Source organism: Sciurus carolinensis, chromosome 1 (assembly GCF_902686445.1).
Source record: "Sciurus carolinensis chromosome 1, mSciCar1.2, whole genome shotgun sequence".
Lineage (NCBI taxonomy): Eukaryota > Metazoa > Chordata > Mammalia > Rodentia > Sciuridae > Sciurus > Sciurus carolinensis.
Window position 1 is genome coordinate 81,843,323 of NC_062213.1, and position 13,575 is coordinate 81,856,897.

The 13,575-nt window shown below is 41.6% G+C and overlaps 1 protein-coding gene across 1 annotated transcript; it reads right to left on the minus strand.

Moving 5' to 3' along the window:
• Positions 1-253: 253 nt before the first annotated feature.
• LOC124966844 (glycogen synthase kinase-3 alpha-like) lies at positions 254-1,843 on the minus strand. Its single transcript, XM_047528594.1, is given in 2 exon segments — positions 254-994; positions 997-1,843. Coding segments are annotated over 2 exon segments (1,458 nt in total). The 5' UTR covers positions 1,829-1,843; the 3' UTR covers positions 254-368.
• Between the last annotated feature and the right edge of the window lie 11,732 nt (positions 1,844-13,575).

The window sequence follows — 13,575 nt, forward strand, 5'->3', positions numbered from 1 at the left end:
AGGGAAGGGAAGAGGAGATGGGTTGGGCTGGTTCTATTTACAAGGGACACAGGAGGGGAGGGGGGTTGGAAGAGGTGGAGGCTTAGGGATAGGGGAGGGGGCCAAGGGGGTAGGAGGTCCTCATGCCCCCAACCCCCTGTCCTTCCTTCCTTCTCTTCCCTCCCCGCTACCAGTTAAAATCCTCTTTAAAAGCCCACCACAGGGGTGAGGCTGGTGAGGGAGGGACTAGAGGTGGGGATAGGGACTCATTTACCTCTGCCCTCTAGTCTAGATCCCCAGCCAGGGCAGGAGCTTGATGGGCTATGGCCCCCCTTCCCAGCCCCACTTGGAGCTCCCAGATGGACGTGGAAGGGTAGTTGGTGGGGCCCTCAGGAAGAGTTAGTGAGGGTAGGTGTGGCATCAGGCGCCTGCCAGTCTGGGCCGGTCTGAGTCTCAGTTAAAGCTTGTGAGGATGGGGTGAGGGAAGTAGTGCCCGCCGGGGACCTCAAGTGAGGAGGGATGAGAATGGCATTGAGAGACGGTTGGATGGAGAGTTCACCAGGACTGAAGTTGAAGAGGGGGGGAAGCGGGCGATTGTTGGGGAGCTGGGTTCCGAGACATCGCAGTTCATCAAAGAAGCTGTGGGCGCAGGCCTCTAGTGGGGAGAGCCTCGAGGACGGCGTGTACTCCAGCAGGCTTGAGCAGAGCGCGATGGCCTCGGGTGGTGTCCGAGATTTGAACACCTTTGTCCAGGGGTGAGCTTTAATCTGGGGGAACTTTAACTCCGTGTAGTTGGGGTTCATCTCTCGGATTTGTTCCCGGGTTGGTGTTCCCAGTACCTTGATGATTTGCACCAGCTGGTCCACCCCACTGTCCCCAGGGAAGATGGGCTGGCCGAGGAGGAGCTCAGCCAGTACGCAGCCAGCTGACCACACATCGATGGACGAGGTATAATCAGTGGCTCCAAAGATGAGCTCCGGGGCCCGGTAGTAGCGAGAACAGATGTAGGAGACATTGGCTCCCCCCAGACCAACTGCTTCGCACTGCCAAAATCACAGAGCTTGAGGACAGCAGTGTCGGGGTCCACCAGCAGGTTCTGGGGCTTGATGTCACGGTGACACACACCCTGGGAGTGGATGTAGGCCAACCTCCGGAAAAGCTGGTACATGTATACCTTGACATAGATGATAGGGATGGTCAACTTGGCCTTGGTGAAATGGCGAGCCACCCGGTACACTGTCTCGGGCACGTATTCCAGCACCAGATTTAGGTAAAGCTCATCTTTCTTCTCCCCACTGGAGTAGAAAAAGTACCACAGCCTCACAATATTGCAGTGGTCCAGCTTACGCATAATCTGCAGCTCTCGGTTCTTGAACCTCTTGTCCTGAAGAACCTTCTTTATGGCCACCAGTTCCCTTGTATCTGCCAGCCGTGCCTGGTACACAACCCCAAAGGAGCCATTGCCAATCACTTTGATGTCTGTGTAAGCCACCTCTTGGGAGCGCTCTGGGCCTTGGCCTACAGTGGCTACCACTGTGGTCACCTTCCCGCTGTCACGGCCCAGCTTCACTCCGGGCGGCGGGAAGCTAGTGCCCGCGCCGGGGCCGCCGGGGCCACCGCTGCCTGTTCCGCCGCTGCCGCTGGGGCCACCCCCGGAGCTCGAGGGTCCCACGCCCCCACCCATGGCACCGACCGACGCCTTCCCACCGCCAGTGCCGCCTGGGCCAGAGGCCGAGCCCCCAGGGCCACCGCCACCGCCTCCGCCTCCGCCGCCTGGCTCCGCGAACGAGCTGGTTCGCTCCCGGCCCGAGCCCCCAGGGCCGCCTCCCGAAGGCCCGCCGCCGCTCATGGCGCCGAGCGCAGGCCCAGGTCGCGGGGCTCGGGCTGCCCGGGCTGCCCCCACCGCCGCCGCTGCCGCCGCCTCCCCAGAGCTCCGGCCTCTTCCAGGCCGCGCCGCTCGGGCCACTTACACAATTTTTAAAAGTTAAGGGCCCATGTTCATCCTTGATAGGTATCCCAAGTTAGGTGGTCTACCACTCGGTCACCTGACCCCAGGAACAATCATACTACACCTGGGCTTTGTGGTGATCTGACACTGGACATCGTGGCTCAAGTCTGCTGGTCCCTGAGGGACATTTTTTTTGTAGATACTGGGGATTGAACCCAGAGGTACTGTACCACTAAGCTTCCAGCTCTTTTTATTTTTTATTTTGAGACAGGGTCTTGCTAAGTTGCCCAGGCTGGCCTAGAACTTGCGATCTTCCTGCCTCAGCCTGCTGAGTAGCTGAAATTACAGGCATTTGCATGTATGTGGGTAGTTTTACACACACATCTTTTCTGCTCTATCAGTCCTCCTCTGACCTCCCAGCCTCCAGGGCTCCTCTGATGTCCCTTTTTCCCTCATGTTTTAACTTTATCTTCAAAGGTCTCAACAACCAGCCCTAGAGTTATTATATTTTGTGACTGTGTTAAAGCAGTCTATAACTAAGAACTGAATTGTTACCATGTAAGATCTCTCACCCAATTTGCCTTTTCTGAACAGCTGTCCTTTCAGGGACTTCCTATTGTGGTATGGGACCAAAGGAAGTCTCTTTTTCTTTTTTCTTTTTTTTTCTTTCTTTCTTTTTTTGGTGCTGGGGATTGAACCCAGGGCCTTGTGCTTGCAAGGCAAGCATTCTACCAACTGAGCTATCTCCCAGCCTCTTTTTCTTCGAAATCTACAAATTATCTCAACTTATCATTTTTATTACCTAGCAACTGTGTATCTTTCAAGTTAAGAGAATACTAATTAAATCAAAGCCCTAATGATATAATTTTTAATCATTACTTAACTTGCTAATATAAGTGTTAAAATACAAAGTTGAGTTTATTAGGTTATAATTATATTAATTACATTAATTTACTAAATTAATTATTAAGACATCATCAAATGCCTAAGATGGTGTTAAAGCAATGCAAATGAAAAAGATGACACTGGACCCAGGGAGATTGAAATCAAATTTTTTTATTGTGGATTAGATTTATGTTTTTCTAACATGTGATCTTTCCAAGGCCCTGAGTTCCATCCCTAGCACTACAAAAGGGAAAAAAAAAAATTCTTTGATTTGTAATCTTAGGTCTGAGAGCAGTGCTGAATCGCTTTCCAATAGGAACTAGCCATCCACAGCATAGGAGCATCAAAAATCACCTGTGCTTGATGGCAATTAAATGACAGAATCAAGTGGCTGTGGCATTGGCATCATGCTGTCAAGGATTCTACAGCAACCATGATCAGGAGTAGCTTTTTTTAAGTGACCTGGAGTGCTAAGAGATTTAAACTCCCAAACAAACCACTGTCATAGAACCAGAAAGTTTCTACAGCCTTCCTGAAAGAGTTTCTTATTTCTTATAGCTGAAAATTATGCACAAAACTTAATTATGAAGGTTGTAGAATTATAGTATGAGTTGTAATCATAGCTTCACCAAGTCACTTAAATGAAGAATTAGCATTGATTGATAAGGAATGGGATCTGAGACTTATTTTGTTTATTTTTTTGGTACTGGAGATTGAACCCAGAGGTGCTCCACCACTAAGCCACATCCCCAGCCCTATTTTGAGACAGGGTCTCACTAAGCTGCCAAGGCTGGTCTTGAACTTGACAATCCTTCTGTCTCAGTCTCCCTCGTTGCTGGGATTCTAGGGGAGCACCACAGTGCCTGACTGATCTGAAACTTTTAAAATGGACATCTAGTGTCTCAGATAAAGCCAAGACTCCAATTCTCAGGTCACTCTCAGGAATCTGTATGGGAATGAATTCTTATGATGTTAGACCAAGGAGAAAGTATTATATTATATGGAGCTGAATTGGTTGAAATGGGCACATTTGCTAGGGGTTCCCAGATTTAGCTGGGGGCAGTAGCTCAGGCCTGTAATCTCAGTGACTTGGGAGAATGAGGCAGGAGGATTGTAATTTCAAGGCCAGCCTGGGTAAATTAGTGAGACTCTGTCTCAAAAAATTAAAAAATAAAAAGGGCTGAGGATGTAGTTCAGTGGTAGAGTGCCCCTGAGTTCAATACCAAGTACTAAAAAAAGAGAAATGCATAATGCATTCATGAGGGAACGACTTTTCAAGGGAGCATCCTTGAAATTCTCTGTGGCTACTGTCCCCCATTAACCAGGTATCACAAAGGAAATGCCACCATTGAGATGAGTTTCCTAGCTCTGCACAGTGACTCACGTCTGTAATCCTAGCAACTTGAGAGGCAGAAGCAGGAGGATCACCAGTTCTAGACAAGCTTCAGGGATTTAGCAAGACTTTGTCTCAAAATAAAAAATAAAAAGGGCTAGGGATGTGGCTGAGTGGTAAAGTGCCCCTGGGCTCAATACCCAGTACCAAAGACAGAGAGAGAAATGGACTCCCTGGTTGCAAGTTGATATAACAAGATTTCCCTGTGTTAGAGGGCAATGTGCAGTACCTAGCTTTCAGAGACAGAGTGGGTACTCTAATGGATAACAGTTGAAGTTGTCATCAAAATTTTATGACCCAGAGGGATCACTGGCAGTGGTTAATTGATTTCAGCATCCCTACAAAGGAAAGAGCTAGACAGCTTCTAAAATGTTACTTGATCTACAAAACAGGAAAGCCAGAACTTGACCTGACACCAAAAGGAAGAATCATTAACTTTTTCTCAGATCCATAGTTAAGTCATTCAGACACCTAGTTCACTGACCCAAGTGTAAGCAGATGCCCTTGAAGAAGGGCCCTGTAACACTAATACAAGTGTATACCACAAGTCCATTCCTATAGTTCCCCACAGGGACCTGTGACCATTTAATGAAATTACCATGACCTGGAAAAATGGAAATGCCTAGGTCTTTGGTGGATTATAAGGCATTGGCTTTGAATTAACACTGTCTTCAAGAGACTCAAATTGCTACTGTGGCATATCAACAAAAGTGGATGAATGAAGTTTGGACCAAGTTTGAATCATAGTGGGCCAAACTCTCTATGAACCAAACTTGTAATTATTTTCCTACTTTTGCTGAATGTTTAATTGGAATAGATATATTCATCAAATGGCAGAATACCCATGCTGACATTGCGACCCTGCAAGTAAAGTTTATTATGATAAGAAAGACCAAGTAGAAGCCCTTCAAACTTTCTTTCCCTCAGGATAGAAAATCAATGACAATATATGTTACAGAAGAAATCGCAGAGTTGTGTACCATCAAGAAAAGCTTGAAAGATGTAGTGTTAGTGATAAATACAACATCTCTATTTAATTTGCTTATGTAACTGGTACAGATAATGAATAGATATCTGAGATTATTATAAACATAATCAGACAGGAACTGTAATGCAGTTGCTACTCCTAATTTTTTTTTTCCCTGATTGGTGGGTGAACTAGAACCTCACACACACTAGGCAAATACTCTACCACTAAACTACACACTCAGTCCTTTGTATTTTTTTGAGACAGGTCTTACTGTGTTGCCCTGGCTGACCTTGAACTTGTGATCCTCCTGTCTCAGCCTCCTCAGTAGCTGGGATTATAGGCATCTGCTACTGCACCCATGTCTTTATGTACTATCTGTACTGAAGCAAATCAGTATAGCCCCTTATATACAGTTGTTGACTTGAAAAATGCTTCTTTCTTTGCACTAATAAAGATCCTTTTTTAATTTTTATTATTTCAAAAACATTTTATTTCACACAAATTTCATATGATACAAAAGCAGTACATGCTTGAACATGTTTCTCAAATAAAAGTTTCTTTCAATTCTTCAGGTCATCCTTCCTCCAGAAGAAAATAAATAAGAAGTTACAAAATCTATAGCATACATAGAAAATTTTCTTTCACAAGAACAAAAATATATGAAGAATTTAGCAAAATTTAATCCTTAACCATTTTTCCTTAAGGAAAAAAATGTCCAATATAACTTTATTCTTGTATTTTTTGAAGAAGTTACTCCATTTGTAAATTCAAGTTTGGTTGACCCTTTCTAGTCTTTTTGTTTTTCTTTCTTTCTTTCTTTCTTTCTTTCTTTCTTTCTTTCTTTCTTTCTTTCTTTCTTTATTTTGTGGTACTGGGGACTGAACTCAGGGCCTTGTACATGCAAGGCAAGCACTCTACCAACTGAGCTACATCCTCAGCCCCCTTTCTAGTCTTTTTACTCAATATTTTGAACACTTACATTTTTCTCTTTTTGTAGAGTCTTTGAACTTCTTTCCCTTTTTTTCTCCTCTTGAACTCATTTACTCATAATTTACAAAGTACTTTTGCATAATTATGTGAAACACAGTACATTCCATTCTTTTAAAACTTTTTATGATAGCTGGGTGCAGAGGCATACACCTGTAATCCCAGTGACTCAGAAGGCTGAGGCAGGTGGATTTCAAGTTCAAGACCAGCATCAACAATTTAGGGAGACCACAGCAATTTAGTGAGACTTGTTTGTTTCTTGGCAGAACGTTTAACTTTTATCTGTTCATATTCTTCTAGTGCTTTTCGATTTGATTTTTTTTTTATTCTTTTTTAGAATAGTCACAGAAATTTCTGTTTTGCCACACTGTTCTGGTTGAGGCTGATGAACACTACATTGGTCTTCAGACAAAGTCTGATCAATGTTATACTTTTTTTCAGGCAAAGGTTGATCAACCTGTTGTTCTGACAAAGGCTGGGTAACTTCTCTCAGTTGCTTCTTGACTCAGGTCATCCTTCCTCCAGAGGAAAATAAATAAGAAGTCACAAAATCTATAGCATATATAGAAAATTTTCTTTCACAAGAACAAAAATATTTGAAGAATTTAGCAGTTGCTTCTTGACTCTTCCTTGGCTAAAAAAAGATGTTTCAGATAATCTGTGAATTGGGCTTCCTGTGATGTTTGAGCCTTCTTTTTCTTCCATAGCTATAATTTCTTGTAATGTTGAATCTTCAGTTTTTTCTGAAATGCAAAGCCTTGATCCTCACAAATGCCTCCTGAGAAATTGAGGATAGTTAGGCCACCAGGTGCTCTGTTTCACATTCTTATTCCTGCATCTGACAGGTGAAACCCCCTCAACACATGACCCCAAACCAACCCACTCTCGACCTTGCTGCCGGCCTCCCACGTGCCATAGTCCTAATAAAGATCCTTAAAAACAATTTACCTTTACTTAACAGAACAGTACACCTTCATAGTCTTACCTAAGAGGATCACCAATTCTTTTGCTCTCCCTCAGAGAGCAATGGTTCACAGAGGTACTGATCATTTTGATATTCCATAAAATATCACACTAGTCCACTTCACTGATGACTGCTATGGTTTTAATGTGTCCCCCAAAGTTAGTGTGTTAGAAACTTAATCCCCAGTACAATGAGTTTGAAAGTCGGGAGCAGTGGCATACTCCTGTAATCCCAGCAGCTCAGAAGGCTGAGGCAGGAGGATCTCAAGTTCAAAGCCAACCTCAGCAATGGTGAGGAGCTAAGCAACTTAGTGAGACCCTGTCTCTAAATTAAAAAAAAAAAAAAAAATACACGCACACACACACGATAGGGCTGGAGGGCTGGGCTGGACTGGAGATGTGGCTCAGTGGTCAAAGTGGTCTTGAGTTCCATCCCGGGTACCCCCTTACACCAAAAAAGAAAAAAAGAAAAAAAATGTTTGAGAGGTGAGACCTTGAAGAGGTTATGGGTCAGAGCATCAGGAATAGATTATTGTCACAATCACAGGAAGAGGGTCGCTATCATAAAAGTGGATTTGTTATAAAAATTATTTTGGTACTCTCCCTCCCTATCCCCCTGCCCTTCCTCTGTCTCCTTCCTCCCTTTCTCTCTTCCTGTCTTGCCCTCTGCCTTCTGCTTAGAATGATGCAGCAAGAAAGTCCTTGCCAGTTGCAAACCCTCAACCTTGAATTTTCTAGCCTCCTAAATGATCCAATCTCAGGTGCTCTATTTTAACAGCACAAAATGATTGAGGGATCCAAGCACCACTTAACTAGCTGTATAACTGCGGGTAAATTCAGCAATCTAAACACTGATTTCTTCACCTGTTAAAGGTAAGGATTGATTGGGTGGTGGAAGACTAAGGCAGGAGAATTATAAGTTTAAGTACAGCCTCAGCAACTCGGTGAGACCCTGTCTCAAAGTAAAAAATGAAAAGGGCTGGTATATAGCCCAGTGGTAGAGTACTCCTAGGTTTCATCTCTAGTACCCAAAACAAGCAAACAAAAAACAACTGAGGACTAAAGATACAATTCAAGTCAAACAAGTTTATTAATGAAAGTCACAACTCAGATGTAAAGAAATGAAATGATATTTTTCTATCATGGAAGTTATCTTACCACTGAAGCAACTATTTCTGTTGATGGTGGAACTAATTTAATCTAGCCAGTCACTGTGATCGGTTCTGATGTAACCTCAGTTTAATTCCAGGGATTGTCCCTTTTCAGGGCTTCCTTCTTTTGTTTGCTTTCTTAGTCTGCATGGTGGCTCCTGGACTCACTGGAACCCCGGGGTGGGGGACCCACACAGAGAACCCTGTGCTCACAGACTCCTATGAGGTCTTTCATTCAGTCTGTCTGCAGGTGTGTGACTGTCCTTGGTCCCTACTCCAAGACTTTGGCTCAGTAATAATGACCCTCAATAAATACTGCCTTTTCCTCTGCACACATACACACCACCGAACAACCAAGTCAGACCCTACCTCAGACTTGATTATGCTTCCTGGAGTCCTGTGTATCTCTGGCCCAAAACTCTGGGAAGTCAAAAGACTTGAGCCTATTACCTCCTGACCATCCTCCTCACTGGGAAGGCATGAAGAAAACTCTCCTGCAAACACTTTAAGACACAGTGCTCTTGTAGAAAGAGTGAAATGGAAACGAGTGCAAAGGTTTACTCTTTCCCTCAAGTCACTCTGTACTGTTTGAACTTTTTATTATTTTTTTTCTTTTTTCTCCTCTGGTATTGGGGATTGAACTCATGGGCACTCTACAACTGAGCTACATTTTCAGCTATTTTTACTTTTTTGGTTTTGAGATAAGAAAGGCATGCAATTGGGGAATATCAGGGCAATTCTCTGCTCCAATAATTGTGGGTTTTAGTCCGACAAAGAATATTGCAGGTTTATGGTAGATGAGGTTTGCTTCCAATTTATTACACATTATTCTATGAAGCATTTTTCATTATTCCACATTTGTGTGAAAGATGATGTCTTTAGCAGGCAAGAAACAGAATGTGGCTAGGGAGTTTACCAAAAACAATTGATTCAAAGCCATGCTTACTGATGATTATCCTTATTGGAACAGGGACAAAAAAAGAACTGGTTATGTATTAGCAAAAATCAAATTGTGATTTAAAGGCATTAATTTGGTTAACCAAATGTATGCATGTGATTAAAATGCAATATTGCTGTGATTATAATGCAATCAACAAATTATTAAACTGCAATCAAAATGTAAACAAGTCCTATGTGTCTGCCAGGAGTCTCCTCAGCTCATTATTTTAACTGGATCTGTAAACTAGTTTTTAGTAAATAGACTCTTTCATATTTCTCAGCTGTCACATTCCATTTTTTCCTTTTTAATTTGTTAACTGAAAGAAAATATCAAGAGGGAAATCATTTAAAAAAAATCTGTGTATTTCCAAATGTAATTCTTAAAAGTATACCTATCGGGTTTTTATATCTGTATTACTATATAAAGATTGATGTGCTAAAAGGAAAAACAATAAAATAAAACACCTTTTTCACATGTTTAAATCACAAAGATTAAGCGACTGATTAAGATTTTAACGACTGATGAGCTTAACATGGTTTTCATGATTGATAAATTAGTTTATAAATTAATTTTAAAAGACAACAGTATGTAAATGTGCCTTTCCATCAACACAAACATTGGATATGATCACATTTTAAAAAATGTTTTATGGTGGATGCAGAGATGTTAAAATTATAATATCTCCGAAATGTAGCTAGAAAAACATACATGTCAACCAAATTCCTAGTTCTCTTTTTTCTTCCCACATCTTGAAAACACCATGGGGCTGGGATATAGCTCAGTGGTACAGCACCCGCCTAGTACCCTTAAGTGCTAGGTAGAGCACCCAGTACTGCAAAAATAAAATAAAATAAAAAATGCCTTGCTGTTTTTCTGATCCTAAATCATATAAGAAGGAAATCAAAACTCTAAAAGATTTCATCCACTCTATCCCAGGACATGCCCTAAAAGAAAACCCAGAATATTTTCACCACAATATCCTCATTTGTATTTCCAGTTAACATTAAAGTGTCTATTGTTTAATATGAACCACCTTCTCCAGGCTCTGTAGCATCCTGTAATCTAAGCTTCAATAAAGCTTTGTTCTTCACTGGGAAAAAAAATCTTGCAAGAAGCTCTGACTCTAACTGTGGTGTTTTAATATAAGTGGGTTGGGTTGTCTTCAAAAGCTTGAGATACAAAGAGCTATTTCATTTAAGCAAAATAGAAAGTCTTGGAATTGTTTTCTTTGACTAGGGTGAGGTCCCACTGGCAATTAGGGTATTTGAAGCTTCACTTCCACAGAGCCAGTTTGAGAGCATGCATTGTCTCTCTTGCTGCCTGGAACACCTCAGAGTGATCTTCAAACTGACTGAGTTGTTAAGGAAATTATGATACCTCTTTTCTATGCTATGTCTCCACCCTTAAAATAACAATCTGCTAAGTTAAAGAAAAATGGTGACGTATAACTTCTAATTCTAATCTTTTAAACACTCAAAGTTATATACAAAAATCAATGGATAAATGTTATTAGGTATTTTACTACTGTCATTTTACTCATAAAAAAGATTTCATGAAGGACTGAGGGTGTAGCTCAGGGGTACAGTGCTTGCCTAACACATGTGAGACCCTGGCAAAGCCATTTCTCAAAATATAAATTAAAAGAGGTAAGAATGTACCTCAGTGGTAAAATGCCCCAGGTTCAATTCCCAGTACAAAAAAAAAAAAAAAAAAATGATATTAAAGAAAGAGCTCATTACAGGGATTTAGGAGACTAAAGCTGGCATATCACAAGTTCAAGGCCAAGCTCAGCAATTTAGCAAAAACCTGCCTCAAAATAAAAAGTAAAAAGGGACAGAGATGTAGCACAGTGGTACAATGCCCCTGGGTTCAATTTCCAGTAGTACAGGGGGTCAAGAAAAAGAAACCTCATTAAGGAACTACTATGGAGACCCCGTGCAGTGGCACGTGTCTGTAATTCTAACCACTGGGAGACTGAGGAAGGAGGATTTCAAATTTGAAGTCCAGCTTCAGCAACCTAGTGAAACCCTGTCTCAGAATAAAAAATAAAAATGGCAGGGGATGTAGCTCAGTGTTAGAGCACCCAATACCAAAAAAAAAAAAAAATCATAGAACTCAACACTAAAATGGGCGAATTTCATTCTATGTAATTTATATTTAATAAACATGATTTTTAAAATAGTTTAGTTGGTCGTAGTGGTGCTTGCTGTTAATCCCAGTGACTCAGAGGCTGAAGCAGAAGTATTCCAAGTTCAAGGCCAGCCTGGGCAATTTAGGGAAATCCTGCCTCAAACAACAATTTTAGAGGTCAGGGCTGGGGAAGGAGCTCAATGGTAGAGCACCTGCCTAGTTTATATGAAACCCTGGGTTCAATTACCAGCACTAAAGGGAAAAAATGGTTTTAAATATGATTGCGAGAATTGTTTTCAGAAATTAGAACAAGTTGATTATTATTACTTATTCACCAACTAGCCCACTCTGCCTTACTAGAAGCATAAGTTCCATGAAGGGATTTTACTATATCCCCTGCTCTTTAGAGTGCCTGTAATAGAGCCTGATAAATGCTGGCTTAATAAACATGAAGATTCAGCAAAGCACAGTGGCTTGTTACCATAATCCCAGCAACTCTGGAGGCTGAGGAAGGAGGATCACAAGTTCAAGGCCAGTCTCAGCAGTTTAGAGAGACTCTGTCTCAAAATAAAAAGGACTAGGGAAGTAGTTCAGTGGTAGAGAGCCCTGGGTATAATCCCAAGTTCCAAAAACTAAAATAATAAATAAAATAAAAAGGAAGTTTAGGACTACTGGAGCCGAACAATCATAAGACTGTGATTTTTTTTTTTTTTTTTTTTTTTGTGGTACTGGGGATTGAACCCAGGGCCTTGTGCTTGCAAGGCAAGCACTCTACCAACTGAGCTCTCTCCCCAGCCCTGTGATTTTTTTTATGTTGAGAATGGAAAGTTAAATGGTATATTATTTTTAATTGAAACTAATAACTGTATATATTTATGGGATATATTGTGGCATTTCAATACACATATACAATATGTAATAATCCTATCAGGGTTATTGGAATATCTGCCACCACAAAATTCATCATTTCTTTGTACTAGGAACATTTAAAATACTAAGATTATAATTTATATTCATGTAAACTAGTGCTTCTTGTTATTTAAAAACTATAGCTAATGTGAAGAAATGTGAACCCTCATATACTGGTAATGGGAATGTAGGATGGTGCAGCCTTGCTGAAAAACAGTGGGTAAGTTCCTCAGACAATTAAAGGGAGAATTGTCATATGACCAAGAAACTCCACTCCTGGGCACATGCCCAAGGAAAATAAAAGCATGAGTACACAAAAACTTGTTCATTAATGTTCATAGCACTGTTATCCATATTAGTTAAAAGGTGGGAATTATCCAAACTGCACCAGTGAAAATAAAGTGTAACATATTCATACAATGGGGTAGGGTGCAACTCAGTGGCAGAGCATTTACTTAGCATACTCAAGACCTGGGTTCTACCCCCTACACCACAAAAACAAAAATACAAACATGACTAATATACAAGACAAGTTTATAAGTGGGGAAGGTCATCGTGGAAAAAAAAATTCAAATGCTGTTGGAAAAAAGGAAGAGCAGCTAGTAAGTTTGTCTCTATCAACCAAGAATGATCCTTGGAGTGGAGTCACAATTTTAGTCTAGTCTTTAAACTGAATTAACCACTTAGAGAAGAGAGAAGAGGTTGTTCTAAATAGAAGAGGAAACTTCTATTGTGGTAAAGCAGTCATAATGAAGCATGGAGTCTTGAGCAACATGGTAGAGGATGGACGTAAAGCTGGCTTCATGGGCAAACAAACTGCAGTTGCATATGACCCAGCTTTCGGAAGGGAGACAGTGCTGACTTTAATCTTCTGCTATGTCTATTTTGAAACTCTTAATAGTTTTATCTTTGAATTTGTGTTTTGAGGGGTTCAGTGGGACAATGGAGCAGAGATGTGGCTATTCCTTGCAGCCACAGTGGCATTGAAAGACTCATGATACTCCCAAGCACAGAATCCCTGTGAACCCAAGACACTTGGAAGCTCAGAGGGACTCAAAATGAGGACAAGGTGAGTACATGAAATCCAGGACTGACAATTCTCAGTGCCCACATTTTCCATGTGAATTAGAACTTGCTCAGAGCACAGAGAGAGGTGTGCTGAGAAACAAACCACAACGATGACCTACCAAACCCTGTGTTGTGCCAGTAAGATGATGACGTGGGAGAAAGGGAAAGAGAGACGCACTCTTTCTATGCCTATTAATCCTACCTCATTCATCAGTAAGCCAAAGTTAGGGGGCCTTGGCAAAATGTACATAC